General features: G+C 37.6%; 1 protein-coding gene across 1 annotated transcript in view; it reads right to left on the bottom strand.

Annotated features, from left to right (window-relative positions):
- CFTR (CF transmembrane conductance regulator) overlaps positions 1-27,499 on the bottom strand; it is an 86,494-nt gene that overhangs the window by 19,936 nt on the left and 39,059 nt on the right. Inside the window, exons 12-21 of the mRNA XM_005519242.3 lie at positions 22,044-22,138; positions 19,373-19,459; positions 17,756-18,488; positions 16,721-16,849; positions 13,912-13,949; positions 12,692-12,945; positions 11,572-11,651; positions 7,268-7,418; positions 5,920-6,147; positions 3,782-3,882 (exon numbers count right to left, since the gene is read on the bottom strand). Of these exons, the coding sequence (XP_005519299.1) occupies positions 3,782-3,882; positions 5,920-6,147; positions 7,268-7,418; positions 11,572-11,651; positions 12,692-12,945; positions 13,912-13,949; positions 16,721-16,849; positions 17,756-18,488; positions 19,373-19,459; positions 22,044-22,138 (1,896 nt within the window). The remainder of the gene's footprint in view (positions 1-3,781; positions 3,883-5,919; positions 6,148-7,267; positions 7,419-11,571; positions 11,652-12,691; positions 12,946-13,911; positions 13,950-16,720; positions 16,850-17,755; positions 18,489-19,372; positions 19,460-22,043; positions 22,139-27,499) is intronic.

Here is a 27,499-nt window from a genome sequence, read left to right as displayed (position 1 = left end):
AGTCTTTTTCCCTACCCTGTATTGCTTTAATTCTTCAGCATCCCTGATGTACAGGGTTGGGCACTGTGACGTTTAGCAAGTGGGGTTTTAATATCTCTTTGGGGGAGTCTTTTTATATCTCCTTATATAAGTAATCTTGGCAACAGTAAAAGCATGGCATTGTCTCTTTCCCTGAAAAAAGGAACTGTCCTTCACCATTAAAGCATTGCTACTGCAGGATATACATCAGTGAAAGAAGAGGTTAGAAAGCATTTAAATAGTCCACTGGGACTAGCTAATGCTTATCTGTGAAAGCAGCACTTACTGAAAAAAATATTTTCTATTTCCTTATGAAGGGGGAAAAAACAATTTGGGACACTACAAGACTGCCTAGAAGTATAAAAAGACTGAAAACCAGCTGAAAGGATATTAGCAGAAATTATCAAATTGAAACAATAAATCTAGCCTAATTCCTAGCTTTAAATGAAGCAACAGATAGCTGTTGGAGTGACCATGTGTGTTTCTGAGGGGGAAAAGAGGGTTTGGGGATTGTTTGGGTTTTTTGTTTGTTTTTAAATAAAGGCAGAGCAGACAAAGTATCAGGGCTGTAGAGAATGAAATGCCAAAACCATTACCATTACCACTGTGGGGTATTAAGAGACAATAGGGATTTTTAATTTAAAGTCAAACCTGTTCAACAAAAATTGTTTCAAAGACAATATCTGTGTATGTAGAAATAAAAACCAACCTAGGAACTCTATGATTCTTCAGTCTGTGTGCCAGGGTCATGGAAAGCTCATGAAGGAGATTGTGTGGAATAAAGTCAAATTTGCCACCTACCCATCTGTTTGGCCAGCTACTCCTTTGGACATGGCTTTCAACCACTTACAGAAAACTCCAGCTTATATGACAACTAAAGACTGCTACCTACAAATGTGCTATTCACTCGGACATGCTTGTCTGCAGGCTTGTAAACACAGATATCACAGCTGCTCAAGGAAAGGCAAGAGTGATGTCAACTAGAGCAGTGTGTGTGTATCTGTAACTGGAGACATGGGGAGATGTGCCAATTCTAGTCAATCTGGTCCTGTGGGGAGCTTCAAACTACCTCTAGAGAGAAAAATAGAGTATAACTAAATAGACTACTAAGTCAGGCAACCATTTGCAAAACATCTTTAGCCAAATAATTGTAAAGTATTTTGAAGAGGGAAGTGCTAAATGCAGAGACTACAAAGTAGGAAATGATAAATATATCTGTATCACCCAATGAAGCATTTTTATTATCTTGACACCATTAAGCTCTTTTCATCTGCTTGTGCACAGGAACAGCTTTTGAATGTCAAGACAACCATCCGGCCAGCAATATTTATTAACTTCTCATCTGGGAAGTCTAAAAATTCATGTAATGAGGGTGGACAGTTATCCACTGCTAAAAGATGTCCAGAGGATCCACTGTAACCTGATGGACCTTAAAAGGCCATCAATAATATAATATAACGTATAACATAACATAACCATTGCTCCAGCACAGTCCTTTGTCTTAACACAAGGCAAAAGTACTCAGAAATGTCTAGAGCAACTTGAGACTTCCTTTCCAAGGGAAAGGGAGTTACTTTCTTGTTGCCACTAACAGGTGACATTTTAACATGGCTGTACTTTTAGAAAAGGGAAGTGCTTCTTTATTAAAGCACTATTGTGTCCAGCACCCTCTGAATCCTACAGTAAGACTTTCTGTTGCTCTTGTGAAACACCTTCAGTTTGTATTAAGCCATGTAATATGCACACATGATTTGTATACAGATTTTCATACTTAAAGTGATTACATTCTGCCTTACAGGGGATGGAGTTCACAAATGAGAGCCAAGTGAAGGAACATGGCTGTTGCTGTTTTTGTTTTGGGGGGCTGACCTACTAGAGAACAGCTTTGCAGAGGAGGACCAGGGAGTTTTGGTGGATGACAAATTGACTATGAGCTGGCAATGTGTCCTTGAGGCCAGCAGGACCAGTGGTGACCTGGAGTGCCTCGGGAAGGGTATGGCCAGCAGGTCAAGGGAGACGATCCTGCCCCTCTGCTCGGCCCTAGTGAGGCGACATCTGGAACGCTGTGTTGAGTTCTGGGCTCCTCAGAACAAGAAAGACAAAGACAGGGTTCAGTGGAGGACCCCAAATGATCACAGAGATCATTTGGGGTCCAGAGCATCTCTTTTATGAGGAGAGGCTGCAGCAGCTGGGCCTGTTCAGTTTAGAGAGCACTGACAGGGGATGACATTAATGCATATAAAGAGCTCAAAGCGGGTTTCGGATGGTACCAGGCTCTTCTCAGCGGTGCCCAGTGACAGAACGAGAAACAATGGCTATAGACTAAAACATTAAAAGTTTCACCTCAGCGTAAGAACTTTTCACATTGAGGATGACAGAGCACTGAACAGGCTACCCAGAGAGATTGTAGAGTCTCTCTCTCTCTGGAAACATTGAAACCCCACCTGTGGGGAGTTCCTGTGTGCTCTAGGTGACCCTGCTTCGTCAGGGGAGTTAGACAAGAGGATCTCCAAAGGTCCCTCCCAACCCTAAAAATTATGTGATTTACCAACATCACATTTTACTTCATTTTACTGTTCAGCAGGTCTTGCAGTTGAAGAAGGCAATGAAGCCCTTTCACAAAGTGCTTGCCCTTTAAGACAGGCTGTTCATAACAAAGCAAAGTAGGAGCTAGCATAAAATGTTTGGTGGATAGGAAACACTGCTGAATGGTCATCAGCTTTCTCAACTACCAGCAGTCACATGTGCAAACAAGAGATTAGATGCTCTAAGTGGTTAATTCCTTGTTCTGAGGCTCTTAATCCTTTCCCTCAGGATGCATCTAGTTGAATAAAATCTTTTTTTAAAAAAAAATAATGTTAGACTTGTAAATATTGCTTCACTGTCACCATCTGCCCCAATTATGTATTTTTAATATGACAATTAATTTCAATTAGTCAGGATTTAAGGGACTCTGGAATTTTCTGTAATTTTTTTTTTGTTTTCCAATACTGAAACAGTTGGCTTGAGAAGCTAATTTAGGGTTCAGAGCAGGTAAAACAGGATGTGTGAGATCTTTTTTCTCAGATTTTTTTTTGGTATATAAGACTGCAGTATTTTGTTACACAAATTCTGTCTAAGATCCTAGAATGAGTGAAGTTCATGCATCTAAGCTAATGTATGATGAAAAGTGTAAGAACAAACATATTCTTTTATGAGTTTCCTGTCTGCTTCACATATCTCAACAAATAGGTGATGAGAAGCTGACCTTGTGAAATACTCTAAAGCCAGTCTTACCTATTAAAATTATGTATGACTGCAATTTGAGGGTATTTTACATAAAACCAGAAAAAGACTGCCAGGAAAGTCAAGGACAGATTTTTAAATCACTACTGATAATAGGTAAAAGGAACTCAAAAATATCTATTGTGATGTGCTATGCAAAGCTAAGTAGACCAAGGAAGGAATATTATATATATAAATACAGGAAATATAATCATAACAAAATAACCCCAAGCCTTTTCAAGATTTTCCTATCACTGCTACATCTGCAATCTGAATCCTCAAATGCAAGTATTTGCTGTTTCCTATTCCAGGCCAGAAAAACTTCTGATCATGGAAAAACTCAGTTTTTGACATCCCAAAACCAGCAGTTTGCTATCAAAGGTATGAAGGAAACTTTTCTGACACACCTGTGTAATTCTCTGAAGAGAATTCACTGCACAACCATAATCAACAAGACAATTCCTCAAAAGAAAGCACAGCACTGTGCATTTTTGCTTACCAAACTATCAACATCTATGCTTGAGTTTACTGCCCACTGCAAGGTTCCCATGATGTTCATAGCTAAAGTAAGAATAATTCCAGCTGTACCCGGTCCATCACCTGTGGAGAGAAAAACACGTTCCATTTCTATGTAAATAAAAAGCCATTAGAAAACATAAAATTAGCATGTATATCTTAAAATGCATATTCATACTCTCTCCTCTTTCATTTCATGGAGAAAACATGGGTTTGTTAATCATACAAAGGACTAAGAGCTAAATCATAGTTAAACACCTGACTAGAAACCCTAATCTTGCTTGTCAGAAGAAAAAATTAAATCTTGGTACTTAACCTGTAAAGAGAATCAGGTCTCTGCAATCTTGATTTGACTTTCCTTTTTCCAACACACGTGGATCTGTGAAATTACTCTTATCTAACTAAAACACTACACACAGCTAACAACTTTAAAATTCAAAATGGTTTACATTTTCATTTCTTTGACAAATAGAGGATGTTCTCCCTAGTGTTTCACAAAGATGCAGGTGTAAATTTTTTAGCTTTAATTGTCAGCTGTAACAACAGGATTTCCCAGGGATTTTCCTTTATGACTTCATACAATACAATATAAGCATTTAATATACCACACTGTTGATTTTTAACCTCACCATGTGTTAAATGAAATTGAGAATTTAAGGCAAATGCCTTTCTATGATTTCTCCATTCTTTATATAGTTTTCTTCAATAAACCTCCTCCTTTTTTTTAATAGACATCTCATTATATAAGTAAATATAAAAGTAACCATAAAAGCAACATATTCCTCATGAAAACTGATAGATTAAGAAAAGAAATTTAGTGTTGCTCCGAGGGCCTATTATAACAGTAAGGATTGTAATGGAGAAAGATGAAAAATTTTAATATTTTTTAAAAGTGTTTCTAACTCCTTTTCTCCAGTAAAACATCCAGGACAGCTAACACAAGAAAGTATTTTCCTAAAAAACCCCAACTACTAAGGACACACAGTGAGAAATGAGAAGGGCAGCAGAGAACATTGTTTCCCACGAATTGAAGGGGAACTAGAAATCTCCTTAGTAACAAAAGTAAGTGCCTATTTTCATACCAAAGTATGTGTGGTGTCTTCTTTGGTAAGGAGAGCTAGAGCTCCTTCTACAGAAAACAGAGGATAGCATTTCATAAACTATACAATATTTGATAAATTGCAAGCTCTTATTTAACTCCTTTTTAACACTAAAGTGCGGCTGAGAGAAATTTGAGTATTTTTAGGTTTAAAAATCTCCTCCATAAAATCATCAAACTCTTGTTAATCAGCAACCATAGTACTGAAACTGCATACAGATAGATCCTGCACACAAAGTTAGAGGAAAATTCGGAGAGGTAGAACCATGTCCAAACATAACAAAAGCACAGTGAATAAAAAACTGTATTTGAAGTAATCTCTAGCTGAATTTTTCCACTGAAATTAATTATTAATATTTTTGGGAAATCACACTCCTAATTTTTGCTTGTTTGAGGCTGGCTGCACCTGGGAAGTCATGGGCACCACTTCAAGTACAAGTAAGATATAGTGTGATTTTCATTCATATATTGTGTTTACTGGGAGTGGCGAGTCATTTTTCAGGGGATTTTGAATAGAATTTGCAAAATTTCACATAGAAAAATGGGTCAGTGGGTTGGGAATTAAATAACTAGATGAAAATTTCTCCTAATTAAAAGGATATTAAAACTTTTCATGCCTTACCCATTTGCAAGTGAGAGGAACATTAACTTCTATTTACTAAAAACCTTTGAGCTGCACAGGTGTGATCAACATCCAAGTTTCTCAGAACAGTAATGCAGTTTCAAACTCATGAGATAATTTTACAGCAATTTGCTATCAAGAAAATTAAAGTTTTTGTCCCTTTATTTATAATTTTCTGATGAATCCCTTTAATGAGTCCTCTACAATATCAGACTGCTGGTAATAATGGTGTTATTTATATTTTAATTGAATTGTGTTTACTGTTATGACATACTTAAATCAATGACTCCAATGTATGCTAAATTCCGCAACAGTTTATTTCTTTCTGAATTTTTTAAAGCTGAGCTGTTAAAAAGAAGCAGCACACTTCCATTTCATTTTTGGGGTAGAGTTACCATACCTGTAGTTATGATAGAGATAAATGCCACAGCAACAAAAAAGACAACAAAAATAATTTCTATCCTCATCTGGAACCAGCGCAGTGTTGACAGGTAGAGGAACCAGTTTGCCGTGTGTAGGTTCAGAGCTTTGTGAAACAAGGTCTCAAAATACGGCTGCCGCCCAAAGGCTCTCAGTGTCCACAGCCCTTTTAGGCTTGTGACAAGATGGGTGAAAATTGGACTCCGAGCTGTAAAGTGTTTAAATTAGAACAACATAAACATGCATGAGCAAATGCCTTTGATACAATGCAAACAGCCCCCCACGCTCTACCTCATAGCAGCGTAACTACTGCCAGTGTGTAATTTACACATGTTGTCAAAGTACATGACTGAAGAAATCCTAACAATGGATATACAACAACAGTCTTTGCAAGAATGGGTTGAAATTGCACTCAGTGTATTGGCAGGAAGGGATCACAATAATTCTTCATAGTTATCACATAACTACTTGTCTCATATCTACTTGGGGAAGATCCTGGCCCTCTGTAGGATGCCACAAGAGAAAGTCTGTTCCTCTCCAGCCAAAATTAATTCCTACAGTTTTGATAACTCCATTATATGAAGCTTTCTTAGCATAGGCAGAATACTTTAATGCTCCAGATTCAACTGCACTGACATGGTAATTTTAAGCAGGTCTTGCATTACATAAAAAGTGGTAAGCCAGTGCTGGATCCCTGTGAACATCAAAGAAATTTAAATTTAGATCTGAGGAGCTCCAGAATTACACTTTAGTAAAAGGGAAGAGGATCACCACTGTTTAAGATTCAGGACTGATTTGCTGACGCTCTGCCAGTTTGCTGCAAAGCCACACAGCAGTACATGGTCCGCAAATTCACACTTCCAAATGAGGTTTTCAATTTTACTTAGAACATTTTAGTCTCTTAATGGGGGGGAGAGGAAGGAAATTTAATCAAATAACTTATTCAGAAATAAGAGCTCTTTGTGATCAAGATATATCCATTGAAAATTTTTCTTACAAAGAAGAAAACTCAAAGGGTACGTACCAAGTCTGACCACAATTTTGCAAGTTACATTTACTCTCAAGAAAACTGTATGTCAAGACTTTATTTGTTTTCAGCTGCAGTGGTGGTAAAGCCCATATTTTAAAGGCCTTTTTATTGCTCTTTGGCAGCAGAGCACTCAGTATTGGCTGGGTCAGAACAGCCCTGGCTTTAAGGAGATATGCGTTCTGCTCCCAAAGACAATGTCATCTTGCAAGAGCAGAGGCAAAAATGAGGAGAAAGGGTGAATCACTTCTCAATTGATTTGTTGTGGATTTAAAAGTCTACCAATTTTTTCTGCTCCTACCTTCAGATTCCAGTTGTTTCAGCTGTTGAGAAGTGTGGAGGAAGTATGCCCTTAACAGAATAAAGGCTGCTATCACAGGCACTGATGCCAGGAAGATGTAGGGCTCTAATATTGAGACTACTGTTATAGCGCCAATCACAATCAGTATTAACTGTAGAATGAAAGAAAAATACTATTGATATAGCAAACTTGTCATTTTATAGACTAGAGATTGGTGATGAATCTCCTTCCTATGGCAACTATGTGCTGTTTCTACAAACATGAAAAGCTAACCTAAGAAGATTTGCAGCTGAGAACAAACCTCCATGAAAAGATAATGAATAACTTGGACCAGATCCATAACCTGTTGCAATAATCTGCCATCTTTTTTTTAATAGATGGAAGAAATGTTTTCCCTAGTACAATCAGTATTGCAGGCTTCTAAAATATGAAGCCACACAAAAACAATAGCAGCTAGGCACTCACTCTCCACTTAAAATTGTAAGAACGACACTTGCAATATCTGCAGCCACCTACCAAACCTACTGCTGTTGTCCCTGTCTTGTCTGGACTAGGTGTACAAGACTGACAGGAGCTGAGTGACAGTCTCCTCCTGCAGATTCCGGGCAAAGCAGTCTTGCTGAGGATCAGAAAAAGTGAAAAGTTGTCCTTCTTTGCTAGCTCAAGGGACTGTAACTCATATATGAAACTAACACTACTGCTTGTCCTGATCAGAACACAGGAAATAAGTTGTACAAGAACTTGTGGTATGACAAATTAGCAGTTTCAGGAGAAACAAAAAGGTGTTTAAAGGTGTCAGATGATAAAAGGAACAAAATTGTTTCACAGAGTTAATCTATTTTAACCCACTGGAGACTATTACCATTTTAAGACCTCATCCTCAATAGCTCCAGACAGATTTAGCTAAATCTGGCCTTGATCTTTACCCTGTAGGAGACTTAAGCAGGTAGACTGTTTCTGTCTCATGTCTAAATCTAAAGAAAATCAAGTATACCAGTGTACATAGAATAGCAAAGTTCTTCTTTGTATGAGGGTATTACTTCTAACACTAAACAACTGCTTCAAGCTGCAAACTTACCAGCATAAACCAACTGCAAATGGACAATTTGGACAAAATTATGAACATTTCATTGAAACATCACTGCAAATGACCAGTCAGCAAAGAAACAGATGGAAAGCAAAACTAATTTCACATTAAGAAGAAACCTGTAGTGGGTGCTTTTGCTACTATGTTCAAATAAACTCAAGGAAGGATTTAAATTCCAAGTTAGAGGTCTTTCATGAACAGGTAAGCACATTCTAAGTTTCCTACCACTTTTTATTTTTCATCAGAATTCTGAGAAACGCAGTATCAGCATCACATATGGAAAAAAAAATTTCATTACAGCTGAACTAGCTAAAGGAGGAACGACTTTGAACTGAAATAGAGCAGGTTTAGATTAGATATTAGGAAGAAATTCTTTACTGTGAGGGTGGTGAGGCATTGGAACAGGTTGCCCAGAGAAGCTGTGGATGCCCGCTCCTGGAAATGTTCAAGGCCAGGTTGAAAGGGGCTCTGAGAAACCTGATCTCATGGAAAGTGTCCTTGCCTGTGCAGGGGGGTTGGAACTGGATGATCTTTAATGTCCCTTCCTGCTCAAACAATTTTATGATCCTATGAGTTCTTCCATTATTTTCCTCACTTCTCTTAAAGGGCAGTGATACGTGTGGGTTACGCTTGTGCAGGCTGTTTAGCACTGGTCTGCAGCAACGCAAGAATGGATTTGTGTTTACTCATTACTTCAAACTGCAGAAATTAGTAACACTTGTATCTCCCTCTAATTGTTAAGAAGCAAATGAGCTATTCAAGTGATATTAAGCCAAGTTATACAGTTCTCACATTACTTGAGATTAGTCACTCAGTGACTGTTATAATTCCCATTTCTGTCATTTACTCAAATTTTGTAAAGGTCATCATGATGTCATATTGTCCTAACTGCTGGTCCCACAGTTATTTCACTAAAAAGTTGAATATGAAAATCTGTGTTATCTCATAAACTCCAAAGTAAGCCTAAAGTCAGACAGAAGATTATGTTTTCTCTAAAAAGGCAGAAACAAAAATCTAAACCACAAGCCAACTGTATTGGCATATAGTTGAGAAATGGCAGTAGAGAGCTCCTGCAGCCCATTTCAGTGGCCCAGATGCTGAGCTTTCAGCCCTGGGACAGAGGCCAGATGGGGAGACATGTTCCACTGTTTCCCAGTTGGGAAAATGCAGGTGATAGTGGAGAAAGCAACTCAGCGAGTGTTCAGGGTGGCAGTGACTGCAACAGCCAGTTTGCTTAACCAACAGGAGCTTAACATATAGGGGAAAACAGTCATGATCACAGGCATAAATGTTCAGTGAGTTCACTATGAACTTTTGAGTGAGACTATATTAAACCTTAGGGACAAACAGTATGTGCCAGCAGCATCTCACATGGAGGATCTCCAGGAAACGAGAACTGGTTGATAGAACTGGGTTTAGCCTTAAGAGAAGGCTTAGGGGGATCTCATCACTTTATATAACTATCTACTGGTATTTATTATACTAATATAAATTATAAAAGTTTCTGTATATGCAGTTTGTTATTATTTATATAATTAAAAATATATTCTGTTTATATAAATACTAGTAGGTATTTCTTATGGACCATATGTGCTCGAGCCAAATTCTTTTCAATGGCTGGGAAGATAAGAGGTAATGGGCACAAGCTGAAATGCACAAAATTCCATCTAAACATAAGAAAAAGCACTTCTAGCATGGGGAAGGTCATACATTGGAACACATTACTCAGAGAACTTGGAGATATCCAAAACCCAGCTCAGCCTTGAGCAACCTCCTCTGGTTGAACTTGCTTTGAACAGAGGGGTTGGAGGGGTTCCAGGTCCTAGGTCCACACATCCCCTCCACATTCTGTGACTCTTCAACAACCATCAGAAAGAAAAAGTCCTATTTATAATTTCTCTGTATCTTTCAGAGTAATCTGACTTTGTTAATTAGCAGAGTCCATGGAAGTCTGAATCTATAGAGGACCAGAAAAAATTGATTGTGAAGGAATGACTGTTAAAGTTATTCAAGACAGTGGCTAGGTTCAATGTTCTTCAGCAGAAGAACCTGGAAAGACAAGGCAGCTTATGATGCATGTCTAGAAGCCTCTGCAGTTGAGACTGAGGAGAGAGAGGTGAATCTATGGGACAACAGGGTATAGCTAAACCTCTGAAAGGCATCAGAATAGAAAAGCCAAATATTGGGATTTTCCTTCTTCTTGAAAACATAAAAAACTAGTCAGTTTCTTGTAGAAAGTTTGAAATGTAGAGACAGACTAATTAGCATGCTTCTGGAATAACATCCCCATGGTAGATCCAAAATATCAGAAACAAAATGGTTGTATCAGAAAGTCACACTGAAGATTATACTGTTGATTCAGAGAGACCCAATGCCCAAGTTTACTCATTCAGCAAGTCCTCATGGCATCACCAGGACATGAAATAAAGTCCTCTTCATGTCAAGTTGCCCTTCTGAAGCCATGAGTTATCAAAGTTATCAATTACTCACAAAGATATAGGGAAAGAAACTCTGTCTTTATCAGATCATCGTGTTGGTAGGGACCATAAAGCAGGCAAACTCATAGATGGAGAGTGTTTGGGTTGATTAAGTTGGGCCTGTATATCACCTATATAATAATAATATATCACCTATATAATAATAATGCAGAGAGGAGCAGGAGCACCAGGGAAGATTTGCTTCTGTTTTTAAAATGTTCTGGGAACCAGTTCAATATAAGGAAAAGCTGGCATTTCCATGGACAATAAAGGAACAGAAAAGTCAAGAATATATTCAACAGAAGAGAAACTAAGGGTGATGGTAGCAAACTGGGAACAGAAGAGCTTAAGGAGGGGAAGTGATGAAAGTGACTGGATGCAATCAAAGAATAGCATTAAAAACCATTAAACTTGAGCCATGATAACAGAAAGAATTAGGAATGCCCTTTATGACTTACAGTTGAATCTGGGCAGCAGCAGGGATACTTGTCCTGTAGGGGTCTGCAGGGCAAAAATATTTCTGAGCCTGAGTAGTAAGAGTGATTTGCATAAACAGTGGAGGTAAGTACACATAGAGACAAGTACTCAAAAATGAAGCAACAAAGTTGACCTACAGGATAAGCAGCTATGTAGATACAAAGATTGAAAAAAATAATATGATTTCTTTTGCAAGATGTACAGATGAAATATCATATTGCTATAAGACAGAAAAAGTTACAGTTAAATTTTTTTCTACAAACCTGAATGAAGTCAAATACTGTAAGAGGCAGTAAGTCATCCAGTACTGCTGTATCTTTTGAAAATCTGTTAAGCATACCACCTGTGGATTAAGAAAAAAATAAGTCTAACATTTTACTACCCCCCAAATCCCACATTTATTACTTTAACAAAAAGTACAACTTTTTCTGAATACATAATATTAAATACAAGATCTTCTCAACGACAAGCAATTCCATTACAGTTTAGTGGAGCTACAGTTTCTGTCCCCCTGGAGAAATTTGGCTACACAACTTCTGTTTCAGCTCTTGGGAAAAAAAAGCCAGGAAAATATAATTTAAAAAAACCCAAAAAAATTAAAAGGGGAAGAAACAGAGGCACAAAGCATAAGATCAGTACCCCTTGTTCAGTAGGCCCTGTGATACACAGGTAATTTGCACATCAGCATTTGCATGGGTTTGTAACCTGTTTCTTAATTTCTGAGTAGAATTACTGTATTAAACATCATGTAACAACAAAGTTAAGAAGATAAGGGAAAATGAAGGAGAAGCCCATTGTTGTATCATCATTTAGCAGCGTCTCCTGTAATCTAGTACTTATCAGTAAGAAGCATACAAGATAGGAATTTCATGTACAATGGGAGATGGAAATTGTTGCACCAGTTACATAATGAGCTTTATATCAACTCCTAAATTTGAATATGCATACCATCATTCACATTAACTGATGTTTTATGCCATTTTAGTAGGACTATTCATAAAAAAAGCACTATTTATCATCCACATCTGATTCCTTGTCACTCACCACATAGCTGACAATATCTTTTCTATTGCAGCTTCTGACAAAGTCTATTCTTTAGAAGTTATTCTACTTTTATTGCCTAGAACAGTTAACAGTTTATTTTCTCCAATTTTCTTTCTTACAGGGTGATATTTCAGAATCAGAATTGACAACTGAAATATGTCACACTTAAGTGCAATCAAGTTTCATTAAAGGATTCACAAATTACCTTATGTGGCAAACTTCTAACATTCCACTTGACTGAAAATGTAAATGGAAGGCAACACTGTCCTTTAACAGAATGAAAACCATTCACTTGAAATTAAATGCATAGATGAGTCAATCACTTCCCATCTCATTTACCTGCTTTCCAAGAGTTGAAGGTTGACATAGGTGCATGAAGAACTGCATGCACCATCTTTTGATGAAGAGTTTTAGACACTGTTATAAGTGTATGCACAAGGGGCAAACCTCTGAAGATTCCCATAGCAAGCAGGGTATCTGCCACACCTACATAGATGTAAATGATGTAGTAGCTGCTAGTGTCAGTGACAATCACAGGAGGTTTGTCAGAGGTGCTGTTTTCTGACTGTGTTGAATTTGCCTTCAAAGCTGTCCTGTGTGATGGAAATTAAAAATAAAGGCATTACTGGAAACTGTGTGCTTTTCCTCTTTTATTTACTAAACTAAACCAAACAGTACTCCAGTGTCCATTTGTTTTAAAACTATGCTAATGGTTAGTTATAGATATTTCCAGTAATTTTAAAAATATTTTTATGTATGTATGAAATATAAATTATTAATTGCTCTCGTAGTCTCTTGCAAACCTACTGCTTATTTAATCACTGACAAACCTAACTTAATCCAGGAAAATACACCCAATTCTTTTAAACAGAAAAAATAGTTTAAGTCTTGAAAAAACTGAATTCCTATGAAAGTAAAATTCTTCAGGTATACTATAAAAATCAAAACCTGAGTGACTTAATGTAGACAGAAATCATAAATCACTCCAGCTCCAGTCAGACCTACATCACTATATGCTTCTGTACTCAAACATACAGACTCATTGCTGCAGGACAAAAACAAGGATTAAAAGCATTAACCCAGGAAAAGCCACTGGCTTTTCCACTGCTCAGTATGTTTTAACCTTCAACTCCTGAGCCTATAACTACTGGGAATTCCTCATAGATGAGCAGAGGAAATTTTACAAATGGGAAAAAAGTTTCTTACAGAAACTGCTCTCTTAAAATGTTCCTATGCAAGTCTTCCCCTGCACCTCTGAATCACAGTATATTGAAGATAATCAGGTCCATGCATCCCTAGAGTGAGCTGACCCAGGAAAATCTTGTGTACGCTGTTGCATACTCAATAATAAGGCATAAACCATTCAACTGCCAGCACTTACAGAAGTAGCAGATACCACCTACACAAAGTATTTATTAGGTCATCCATCTATGAACCGTTTCGTTGACTATAAGATAGTGACTATCCAGATAGAATTCTGGCTGAATTTATTCATTATTTACAGAAAAAATAATAAAAGGTATACCCCAGTTTCTCAATAAATTATCACCAATACTTACTTCTGAAGAAACCATACCCCACCAAGAGAAGCAGCTACCTGTGACCAAAGAAAACTGAGTCAGATCTTGTCTTATCACTTTATGTAATTTTTCTCTCCCATCTTTTTTCATTGACTTTATACCTGTTTTTAGAGGGAGCATAACAAATGGGTGGAAGTCAAACTTACTTGAAGCAAAAATCTTGTAATATCTGCTTCTCTCTCCACGGAAACAATTTAGTGCATCCCACCAGGAAAGCTACATTTAGACTTGTATTACAATCATGCTCTCAAGTGCCTAAATATTCTTGTATTGTTTTTTTACCATATTATTAACAAAGGCTTGCTAATGCCTTCCTACTGATAACTGTATGCCTTAACAGATTTTAAGTTTTAAAGATTAGTATTTTTAATGACCCTAGAAGAGTCTCTCGGTATCTTCAAAGGCATCTATTCAAATAAGAATGTCAAACCTTTAACATAATTATTTTTGCATTGTTGTCCTTGCTAGCTGATATCTACATTTGTTATATTCATTTGACTGATATATCTTTGCTGCTTAGTTTTACATAATTTTCTACATAATCTATCGCAATATTTTTTAAATGTAAAATTAAACCCTTTTTATTGTGAGACGGTTCAGCGTTCAGCAAGAATTTATTCTGTAATATATTCTTGTCTGTCCATCAAGACACTGGAGATCTTCATACAGTCTATCACATTTTAGTTTGCTCTGTTCCTATCATTTTTCTAAGGGTTGAAACAGTTTTTACATTTTCTTCACATATATTTTTATGCCACTGGTATAGAAATGTATTGTGGCAATACCTCAACACATAACTGAAGTCTTCTTTTTGGGAGCCACTAACTTTTGCAGGTCTTACAGTAAATAACTCAAGATTAGCTGTGGTCCTGAATTTAAGTATTTGTAAGAATCAGTCTTCTTTCACAATAATGTTTTTAAATCTTCCAACAGAATTCTGTTCTCATCTTGACTCTTCACAACAGAGGAATTTTTTTAGCCATGAAGATGATGGTAATATTGTCACAGAATATTCCTTTCTCTGTGTTTCCTTCTAAAACTGCTCTTCCTGCAGTTCAGTAGCCCTAGTCTTTGGGTATTATATCCATGAGACACTTTGGAGCTGGTTAATTAAGCTACACAACATAAACCTTGCAAACCCAGGAAATAGGCATTTTTGGTCCTATTTATGGTGACCTGTGTGGACTCACTTTGGCATCTCCAGAATTTCCGCAGTAGTCCCACCCAGATCTGAAGGGTGTAAAAACACCACTTTCAATTTACTTGGATGTTCATCACTAGTCTCTCTTCATTGTCTCAGGTTGCAAGGGTACAAACTGTTAGCACAGGACACATAAATACTTGGCATGGCATTTCAGAGGTTTACTCAAGACTGGGCTGCAGTTGGATATCTTCCAGCCCATTCATCTACCAAGAGGCTTTTACTTCAACAATAGTCACACTGGAAAGATTAAATTGTATGGAAGCATACTTTCTCAAAAGTGGGGTTTTTTTTCAATTAGAAAATGAGGCTTCTGAACTGTTTAAAAAAGGTTTAGTCTAAAATAAAAGCAAAAATTTGTAATCAGCATTAGAAATATATGTTGACTATATAGGGATAAATCTGATATACCTTAAAATTAAAATTTCCTTTGCCTCTAGAACCCATGTTCAGCTTTGCTGTTGTTTACATAGCCATTTTCCACTACCATTAAAATAAAACTTACATGACAAGAAGAGAAATGCATCTAAATACTCTCTTGCTTCTGGACTTGGTTTAAACTAGATTTAAGCTCCAGGATTTATTTCTGGCCCAAGAGAACTAACTTATATCACCTGCAATATAACATTACTGTAAATTTAGAATACCATCAGTCACATCTTTCTCCAGCTATGATGATATTCAGTGTTTGAATCTCACTGCAAAACTGCTAAAAACCCTTTGTTGGTAATCTGCCAGAAACCAGTCCTATATTCCTAATGGATTCTTCTCTTCATTAAGTTCATGTTGAAAAACACCAAGAGAAATTGGCACCGTATGTCAAATAAGTCGACATACGAATTCATTGATTTCCCACTATGAAACATGTTCCTTCCCTTTGGAAAATACCTGGCTTAGGATATTTACTATGGAAGAGAACATTAAGAGGTTCTATATGCTAAAAGTCTTTCCTAAATTCAGAGACAAGACAAAAAAGCAGGCAATTTCTGGTGTATGAAAAGCAGTCAAATGTCCACAAACAGACAGATGTTCTTCAGTACTTGTTCCAGTGTTTTACACCATCCTTGGAAAATGTCTTCTCTGCATGCTGCAGGAACACCCCTTCCGTCTTTAACTGCAACACAGGCATTCAGCACTGTGCCTTACTCACCACTCTTCTTTCACCAGGAGCAAACCTAGTAACTCATTTTTCAAAGCAATTTTCCAGAATTATTGTATGTGCTCATAAAAAAAAAAAAATATGGCAATTATTGTTGTTAAGTCCCCAAGGCGCTGCAAAGATAATTTTTAATGAAAAATGGAAGATTATTCACCTGTGAACAAGAGACTTGCATAGGGCAATAATTCTTATTTATGGTACCACATAGCAGAAAATAACCTGGATAATGCTACTCCGCACTAACCACTAACTTGAAGTGAAGAAATGCTCATCTAAACAGTAGAAAAGTCACTGTAATTTTATTTGGCAGTAGCTGTCAATAAGCGATACATGCAAGAGCTTGTCTTGATGCTTTATACATTTTCACAAAGAACAGTTTGAACAAACATAATTTGTTGCAACATGACACCAAGCACAGATATTCTTACCTCAACTAAGAAGACAGTCACACATAAAATCAGAACAAAAATCAAGTTTTTGTGGATAGTAACGTATCTGAAATAGGTATTCCATGTAGTCACAGTACCCATGCTTTCAGTATCATCACTGAAGCACTCCTGTCAAAAAATCAGTAAAATAAGAGTAAGAATGCTAATAATATCTCTGTATGAGCATTTCTGACACAAGAATGCTATATAACTCACGGCAAATAATTGAGCTGAAGCATTAAATTGGCTGATAATGGCTACAGAGGAAGGTACTGACTGGTTGAGTCACCTTTGCTATGAAAATACAATCAAGAGATTATTTGAAATTTTCAGATAACAATGACAGAAGCTGAGATTTGTCCAGCATTACCAGATTCTAAAACTATTAATCAACAGCTATTTTCTTTCAATGGAGAATTATTGTGATTTTAGAGTAAATTTGTAAAGCACTTTGAGCTTTTTATATCTGTTGAGCTCAAATGAAAAAATGGGAATGCTTCAGCAAATTATGAATTTAAATTTTCCTTGGACATCTGTTTCTGGTTAAGAAACTTCCCCAGAAAATTTTCCTGTCCTGAGAAGAGCAGCCTGACAAATTTATCAAATTTGATCAAATTCCAGTTTTAAAAACTGCTAGTACTTCAAATGCATTTTATTTTTCCTATGAGCCTTAATGTTTCAAAGGTGAATTTTACATAAATGCTTTAAAACGATGTTTTTCCAAGTAATAGTTTCAAATTCTATTTTATCATAAGTAATCTGAAAGGTAAAGTGCAGGAGATGTAAATTCTGTATTGAAACTCCCCACAGATAGCACTCAAAAATGAACAGAAAATAAAGCAAAATAAATTTGTGAGGATTTCGATGATTTCAAGATAATACTTGAGTTTAAAAATTTTCAGAGGCATTCAAAAAACATACTCCACAGAGAAATGCTACATTAGGAAGGAAATAGTCAAATAGAAAAACAGGTGAGTATATTACACTAAACCACCACCATAACCAAACCCAAGATGAATTCAAATCAACACACACCTTCAAATCCTCTTCACTGATTTCGTCAGTTATGTCCAGGACACTGTCTCGAGACACACGCCTGGTGTAGATATCTATCTCAGAAGACAGGTTTGTCTGAGGCACCATAGACATTTTCCGAAATGTTGTACTTCCCTTTTTGGAAAAGTTGGGTCCGTAGTTGGCAGAGGTGCTTGTCATCAGGTTCAGCACTGACTGCCTCCTCCGCCCTTGCAGCAGATGGTCAGCCTTGAGCATGCCGGTCCGCAGCAGAGCCACGTCCGCCTGCTCCAAGTCAGGTACCAGCGAGAGCCTCCTCTCTGGCACGTCATTGTGGCCATCCTCTATCCCATTGACCTGCATCCCGTTCTTCGGCACTACTGAGAACTTCCTATTTGCATTAAGGGGGTTAATAATTATGGAATTCTTCCTTTTGTCATTAAAATCTGATTTCTGCTTAAAAGATTGCTTCTTTATTTCATTGCGTGATCCCATACCTTCTCCTTCAATGGAAAATCGTCGGAGAGTCTCAGTAAGGATTGAATTTCTTCTCTCTGCACTGAACTGATCAAAAGAATCAAATCCCATCAGCTCTGAGCTGAAGTCCGGCCGTTGACCCTGAAGTTCAGAAAATGTTCCATAAAAATAGCAGCTCCCTTCATGTAAGATTAATATCTTGTCGGCAATCTTTAAGTGTTCCAATTTTGAAGTAACCAAGATCCTAGTTTTGTTCGCCATCAACTTGCACACACAGCTGTAAAAGATGGAAGTGTGAACATTTAGACTTTTTTCTTCTCACAATTAAATGATTATTTTATCCCTTTCACTTTCAATTTGCTTTTACCTGCTCTGCTCCCAGTATGAGCAATCTTGGTTGCTCCCTCAAACTACAAAGGAGGAGGTAAAGCGGAGATGTGTAAAGGGTGAGTGCTTTATCACAGGAACCAAAAAAAAGGGTAAGATTTAATAATTTCCAGGTCAATCCACAAAGTTCATAATTAAGTATTTATTTTCATTTTAGGATTACTCAGATCTGATGATCTGAGGCTTAAGAGTATTACTCCAGTTTCAAAACTTAAAAATTACAGTGGCTGAAAAGCTCATGGATGGTAGTGTGTGTCCTTATTGTTTTCATCAAAAGGACAAGCAAAGAGTCTCTGACTTCGGCGAACCTGCTGCCAATCTTCAGAAGGCAGTTTCAAGTGATTCAACATTCAGTGATTAGAAAAACAGGTCAAAATATAGCTTTTTGTAAAACAAAAATTACACTTACAAAGCAGTTAATTGTTTTAAAGTGAAAAGCTTTTTGATACAAAGACATGTCAGATATAAAGCCACACACACTGCGGGTATGAGATTACAGCAGGCTCAATATGTTGAGATGCGAGAGGGAGCAGTAACGCGTACACCTGGACCAGGTTTTCTCCCCACTCAGTGCACTGTCCTACCACTAACACAAAATACTCAAAATATATACATAATACTACAACATAATACCTTGAGAAACCCTAAAATGAACAGCCCAACAGGTATAATTTTGATCACTTCAGTATTTTTGTACGGCAATTAAAAACCCTTAATTTTACTTTGTGCTGCTTGGTGAGATTCCTAAATACAATCTGTCAAAACATACAATACCTTTCAAATATCTCTTTTTCTGTAAAAATATCTAAGTGTCCAAAAGGAGAATCCAGAAGGTACAAATCAGCATCTTTGTACACTGCCCTGAACAGAAAAAATAGAAACGACATTAATTTTCACACCTCTTATAAGTTTAAATGAATATAATTTACGAAGCACCAAATCTTTTCATTGATAGACTTTCTACAGCATCAATATGGAGCTGAAGTTTAACATGAAACATGCTTATAAGACACCTTTCAAGCCTTTTCTTGCTGCAAACCACATTACAAACTAACTCAGTTTTCCATTAATTTCTGTGCAATGAAACAATGGTGAAATGATCTATCTTTTACACAGGTTACCCTGTGGAAAAGAGATCTGTTTATGGCCTGAATCCAACATTCCCCATCAATGTACAATGACCATTTCAATGGGAATTTAATGTCTACTGTAACACCTACTGGTGCCTGAGGGAACATTGCATATATGTAAATAAACATGTGAAAAGACTTATGTCTCAGCATCTGATTTCAAAGGTACCTAGAAAAAATGGTGAGCAAAAAATAAGTGTATTAATGAGGCATGGTCTTGCAAACATTATTTGCAATGGGACCATACAATATTTCAAGTTGAAGACATTGAAAAGGACCTTAAGCTGTACTTACCTGTACATGGCTCACTGAGACCTAAAGCTCTGGTTAAGAGGGGTTTTTTTAAGAAATAAAATTTGAATAGAAGTTCGAAAAGACCCCCTGCCTTCCTCTATGAGAATGAAAATTATTATGCATTATCAATCAGAGTATAATTAATAAAGAAATCCAGGCAGCTGCATTTCTGTATTTTTTAATGTTAATCAGTGTGAAAACATTTAACCACCAGGAGGAAAAGTCCTCAGTATTAGCTCATTATGTTAATAAAACTAGCAACTTTATTGAAAAATCCTCTAACACAATGGATTTCACTGGCCATACATTATGATGTAGTGGCTGCATAACAACAAAAATTCACACTGTTCTGGGTGCTTTTATCAGCAAGAAGTTTGCAGGGGTTTATTGCTATAATTTGTGGGTTGCACTTAGTAGCTACAAAGCTACTGGCTTTAGGGTACCAGGCCAGCAAGCTGACTCAAGTCCAGGACACGCACTGTGTTTTTCCCTTGGTCCTTTCTTTCCCATGGTTGCAGCTGCAGGCAATGACAGTGCTCTGTAAGAAAGGCAGACTCACAGAATCTCTACCTGCTTCTCAACACAGCTGGTTAATGTCACTTCCATCACAGATTCTCATTTTACTTGACCTTGCATACACTACACTAGCTAAGTTTATGCAGCCAGTCCAAGAATATAATGTCAGTTTATCACCAGTTTATTAGCCTAGGTACAACCCAGGGCTGCAATTCTAAATTTACACCTCTAACTTTTCAGAGCTTCATCTGTGACCCACACCTCAATACCTGCACACCTTGTAGCACACTGAGCTTGGACTGGAGCCTGGACAAAATCTAAGACAGTCACTGTCTTTATGACATGCAATTGTTTTAAAAATTACTATTCTACAGGTGTCAATAAAGACATAAGTTCTGTGACCCTCCAGGAAACGAACTATGACCATCCAAAAAGTGACAGGCATGATTATCCATAGCATCTAGGAAATAGTCGGTGTAAATGTTGCATTTTAAATGAAAATCTAAGTGGGTTTTGTAGTTTTGGGGTTACATGCTTTGAAAGCTTTGCCTGATCTTCCCCTCCACTTTCCTCTTACTGCATAAACCAAAACCATCCATATGCCTCTTCAGTCTCACAAACAAACCCATACTGAAAGATTCTCTATTTTAATGATCCCATCTTTTAGCCTCACAGAGACATATGCATCTTTCATGGGACACCAGTGCAGATCACTAAAATGTGATTTTGCTTCCACATAATGTTTCTGGGCATGGGAATCAACACAGTTTGCACTTGGCACAGAAATAAATGGGGCCATTTACACATCAGAGCTGTCATTACTGGATTTCTGACAATAGCTAAGTGATTCTCCTGAAACACATAGCTAATTTATAAGACAAACACCTATGTTACTGTTCTCTAGACCTTCAGAATTACTTGCTAACATTGGAAGGTCAAACAGACAAGGCAGTTATTCATACATACTGACTAGTCACTGCTTTCTACTTTTCTTTTTCTTATGACAGAGAGAAACCCAAAGTGTTCGTGCAAAATGCATTGGAACATGGCTGCTTTCTTTTTCTTTTTTTTTTTTTCCCATTGATCTGCAGACAGACAGTATGCCATTGATCAATATATAAACCACTTTGAAGAAAAGCCATAGCAGGGAAAGATCCTGGAATATTTATTTGTATCTTTCTATGGGTTTCTTCAGCACATAAAAAGCTACACCTAAAGGTCTGAACTTCCAAAGATGTCTTGCATCAAGGAGGGAAAGATTCATCTTATGCTAAGCCATAGAATTTGTCTGACATCAAACTTTTAAAATTCATTAAATTAATATGCAGGTGTATCATTAAAAAAATTGCACAGCGGAACTCATATTTCTGATAGTAAAATCAAGTTTCTGATATACCTGGAGGATATTTGTTTAGCAGGACATAGTCCACATGTATTTAAATGCTTAGTCATAATACATTCCATATAGGTGAAACAGCACACTACTTGAAGAGCAAAATACTCACCTTGCCAGTGAGATTCGTGCTCGTTGACCTCCACTCAGAATGATTCCACCTTCACCCAGCAGTGTATAATCTTTGTCTGGGAACTTGGAAATATCCTGTTAATATTTTTTTTAAGAATCAGTATTTTCAATATCCAAGAAACTCAAGCTACAGACTTGATGAAAGCATAGCGTACAATTGTCTACAGACAGGTTGGATAGCAGTTGTAAAAAAAAAAGTTCCATAGAGATTTATTTATTTCATTTGTTTATGTAATCAGAAATGGTGATATCATTCTATTGCCGAAAGCCATCATGAGCTACAAGATCTTAAGGACAAATATTTGTCTGAATAGTTAATCTCCAAAAAGCAAGAAATGTATCTTCACACAATGTCAGTCCAAGACATTAACTGCTCAAGTGTAATGATAAATGCACTTGCTGCTGAAGTTAGGGAAAGCAAGAAGCAAACTCTGTTTCTGAGCTCTTCAAAACCCAGAGAAATATATACTTCAGGCAGGTTCATTAAGAAAGGCTTGACAAGCATTCCCAGCCAGGAACGCTCATGGTTTGCCAAAGGTTTGGGAACCAAGTTCTACTGCTTGGGCTGTAAATTATTTAGAACTCATGACTATGTTAAAAACAAATCTTTAGCTGGGGATAAAAGCAGAAAATACCATTTCATTTCATATAAGACACAGAAAGGAGAAAAGGACACTCTTGTGTCCCACTGGCAAGGGTAGCCAGAAATTTTATTGAGAAGAGTACTTAGTACTGAAATTGATGATCCATGTAAACCACAGAAAGTCATGGAAGTGAAGACAAAGAGAATGGCTTGTGTGCCTGAAGGCTGTCTAGTTTTCCCACTTTTAGAGTTGCTCTAACAAAAAATATTAATTCTGCCTTCAAGCCTGACCTACATCTGTAAGCCAATACAGCGACACCACTATCACTGTTGTGGATATAGTTTCAGCAGAAACACAGGCTGGATGAGCTTCCCGTGCCTCATGGCACCCAGGCTTCCAGGGGATACAATTTCAGGGCAGTTTGCCATGCAGTGAGTGGGAATCCCTGACTGTGCCAGGAGCCCGTGCCTGTGCTCACTGCTCAGCAGCACCATAGTTCCTGTGCACAGCTTCCCTCACCCAAGGCAGGGATCCCCCACAGCCAAGGAAGCTCACTGGGGCATCCAGTACCAGACACAATCAGCTCCAGTGCTCTCATGCACCACATATATTTTCCTTTTTAGTGCAGCTTCTGTGAGAAAAAAAAAAAAGTGGCATGCATTATCTGTCAGAAGCTGAGCTTCTGAGAGTGATCTTTAGGCCATGCTCTGGAAGGGGTATCCTGTTCTGGGGTCTCGTCCTGCAGGCAGCCAAGAGGTGGGCAGGAGCTCAGCTGTCTGCATGCTCTCTGCAGCACCCACAGAAATCCTCTGGCTTCCAGACAGAAAGACACATGAGGCACTTTTAGGGCAATTTAGGATTCTATGTTGAGCTGCTCTCTGTAAGGCCATATTTCATACAAAGCCATATGCAATCCAATTTTGATGGTCCCTGCTGTGATTTTGATGGTTGAGCACTCTATGTTGGGCAGCCTGTTGGCATTCCAGGCCTCTGAGGCTTTGGAGAATAAATAAATAAATAAATAAATAAATAACTTTCCAAAAAATGTTTCCTTCTTCCTCTCCTGCAAATTGCCCTGACCTCAGGAACAATGAGTGAACAATGCTGTTCAGACTTGGAACAGTGACAGATGAAGGGTCCAGCCGCTCAAGAGCAAGAAATTGACTGCCCGGCCTATCAGGAAATGGGAGATTCTCACAACTCTCTAATTTGATAATAGTATTTACTTCCTGACTTAGAGGATTCTGACCTTAAAATCAAGATGCTCTTATTTATGGAAAATCTATTGCAGGTGACTTTTAAATTATTCTCACATTAACTAGTTATTTCCTTTTCTTAAATGGACAAGCAAATCGCTGGTATTAACATAACAGCTCAAGTATTTGCAGAAAGAGGAATGTGAAAACCAGTGCCAGCAGCAGTTTTAAAGAAAAATTTTCTGACTATGACAAAACCACCTTCCCGTAAGTCATGAAGAATTTAGAGAGAACACAAGAAATTCTGGCATAAAACGTTTTTTAGCATTTCTTTGAGACAACCTGGTCAGATCACTTGTGGTCTCATGATGTATGCAGGAGTCATGTTACTCATCTGTAACTTTGGCATTGACATAAGGGGTTTGCATGATTTAGTACATAGATCTCTAAGCTGATTTAAGCTGTTTCCCATTTCTACCAGTACTGCAGCCTGTAATGGTGCTGGTGCCCTCACTGTTTCCTAATTCCACTCCTTCCCAAAAGACCCAAGTGAAGAACCGGGCCCAGAATTTCTTCTCCTGCAAACAGGGTAAAATCCCAGCTGTAGTGAAATTCATTCCAGGGTTCCCATTGCTTTAAAGGTTGAGGGATTTCATCAGATATATTTCTTTGCAGGTGTGTCAACATGGAATTTTAATCAGACTTTTAATGAGTTCCCCTTCTGCTCTCCTCTACCCTTCACCTCAAGATAATATATGGCATGCAACAGACAAAGAACTTTTCAGGCTGTAATTATAATAATTAAAAAATGTTTAGTAATTTCTTTCAAAGGCATAAACAAAGTAATGAAGTCCAATAGACACACAATGCTATTTGCTGGAACACGCATGACCTATTGTAAAAAAGTACATAGGGCTGGTCCAAATACATCCTTGCTGTCATTTTATGCAGGAAGTGAAATCAAGCCAGGAACAAACCCAATGTAATGATGCTGAACGGCACAAGACTCGGCATATTAATGAAGTATGAAGTAGCCACTGGATTTTCTTTAACAAATCTATTGCTAAATGCTTAAATTGAGAAATCAGTTGGTAAGTATTCATAAATGAAAACCCCTACAGCTACCACAGATATTCATTATTTTTGTGGATGCTTCTAATATGAAGTGCTAAAAAATCCCAAGTTGCACACTCAAGGAGAAGCCACCCTTTTTGATGGCTATTTGCATTTTTTGCAGTGAAAATGCCATATCCATCTACCTCAGGAGCAAAGGGATGGCCCTTGTAATACCTTTGGGCTTGGTAAGGAAGAATACAGCCAGGATATCTTCAGGGTAAACAGGAAATATGATCTTGTTATTAAAGAAGGAAACCTCAAAATGGACTTCACACTCCAAGTCTTTTCTGTAGAGATTAATTGTTATCATAGTCATTTGATAAATCATTAGCAACAATGAAGATAATAAGCATGACAGAAAATAGTCTCTAACAATCAAGATTTGCTTAATATGTCCAAGGTTACTCAAACTACTCGAGCAATCCTAAAGATAGAACCTAAGTATTTTATTTATGTGACTTCCTTTTCTTCCTTCAAATTTGTCCTTAATTTTGTGGAGTTTGATAGTGTCTCTTCTGCCTTCCGTCATAAGACAAAACAGCCATGAAACTGATGGAACAGAGCAGCAGTCTTGACTCTCTGCATTTCATCTTCATTCTATTTCAGTTCTCTATTTACCTCCTGTTTTTATTATAGACACCTCTACACTCATCTCTATCCCCTGCCTTTTCTTCACTGCCATTAACATTCCCTATGCTTATTTTCACAGTTCCCAGAAGATCCCCCTAATTTCATTGCTACTGAAGTATTCCCTTTTTCATCATCATCATCATCTTTTGAATTCTTAAAGTTTTGAAATCAAGACTTGTATTTCAGACTCATACCCACTACAGAATACTTCTATGAATTTTTAAAAGATGAAGAATTTCCAATTATTTCTTGTATCTTGGCTTTTAGGTAACCAGCCTGAACATATTTAAATCCTCATTTTGCTAGGAATTAAGCCAGGAAAACAGTTTTCTTTTAACTATTTCAAATAAGATTTCTTTTTTATTTTATTTTATTTTGGTAGCTCTCCTCTCTCTCCCTGTGATTCTGTAAGCCAAGGCTTTTGTTAGATTTTAGCTGAACCATTTATAAAGGATTCATGATTCAAAAGCATAAGCTTTGTTTTTGCAAGTTTGTGACCTTGAACAGTGTCAGGCTCACCCAAAACTCACATGAATGCTGGCAAAACTTGCTTTCTCTATGGCAAAATATTTCTGTGGAACACATCTTTGAAACGTGAAGTAGCCAGTGCACTGCATGTGGGTAGGTTAAATGCAGGGTAAGAGAATTAAATAGGATTCCAGAAAAGACACAGAAGATAGGACAACATCCAAGGTAACCAATCCAGAGCCCTGTACCTAAGACAGGGAAAGGGGTAGGGAGAGCTGCCTTGACTGAAACAGTTTTTTAACTAAATTACATCAACAGGGAACACTGCAGGGGGAGGAGCTTCTATACATATTTATGTGATCACTGATAAACTTCTTGAAGACAGTGCATTTGGGAGTTTTTCTCTAATAGAGATTTCCCCTGCTACAAACCTGTGCTGGCCTCTTAACTTCCAGTTCACCCAGAAAACTCACTGTCTGAAGCTCCACAGCTGATCTGCCAATGATTTTGGGCCATAGATAAGAATTTCAGTTAGAGGACTCTGTCTAGGCCAGTGGATCACACCAGTGTAGGGTGGGAAAAACATAAAGGTAGCCAGATTTGCGACCCAGATGTCTGAGGTGCAACGGTGGTACTGGGAGGTTCGATGTGGTGCCAAGACCCACACCAAGACTGTGGGTTCCGTCCCCAGATGGGCTTAAGAGTTGGACTTGATAATCATTGTGGGTCCCTTCCAACTCAGGACATTCTGTAAATCTGCAACATATTATGTGGCCTTTTGGTCTGAAAAGGCATTTATACTCTTTCAACTGCTTATATTAGGATGTGATAAATTTCACCTTGACATGCCATTGGCTCTCCTCAGCTGTGAAGACAGGTTAAGTCACTTGTTCTCACATAATTTACACCATATACATGATTAGATAACCAAGCTACCATTTAATACCCTCTTGCAGAGAATTACATACCACAAAGCACTCTGTTCACACTTGAACCCTTTATTGCTCCTCTCTTCCACACACTTTGTAATCTGTCCATTTCCCTTGTGAAAACAAGGCTCAAAATCATGACAAAGTATTTCACTCACTGACATAAGAACTTCACAACACCTGATGATTTAGTCATGTGACAAAAAAAACCAAACAAAACAATCCCCAGAAAAACCCCCAACTCAAACCAAACCCAAATCAACCAAACAAAAACCAACTCAAAATCAGCACAGATAAAGGAGCTGGAGCAGTACATGGGATGCAAAGATGTCTTTCTGTTTTGGAGCATTCTTGACACTGCAGTGAACTTCTCCCCCCAGGGTGGATACCATCCTTTGCAAGGAGACATTGAACACACAGTAACACAAACCTGGGCTTGGCCTATTGACTGTCTCTTTCTATAGTTAATCTCTCCATAATCTAGTTATTAGATGAAAGTTAATCTCCTGCACT

This window comes from Pseudopodoces humilis, chromosome 5 (assembly GCF_049639895.1).
Source record: "Pseudopodoces humilis isolate 2021_Gansu_Grassland_sample_001 chromosome 5, ASM4963989v1, whole genome shotgun sequence".
Classification (NCBI taxonomy): domain Eukaryota; kingdom Metazoa; phylum Chordata; class Aves; order Passeriformes; family Paridae; genus Pseudopodoces; species Pseudopodoces humilis.
Note: the sequence above shows the minus strand (reverse complement) of the source record. Positions and strands in the feature narration are given on the sequence as shown.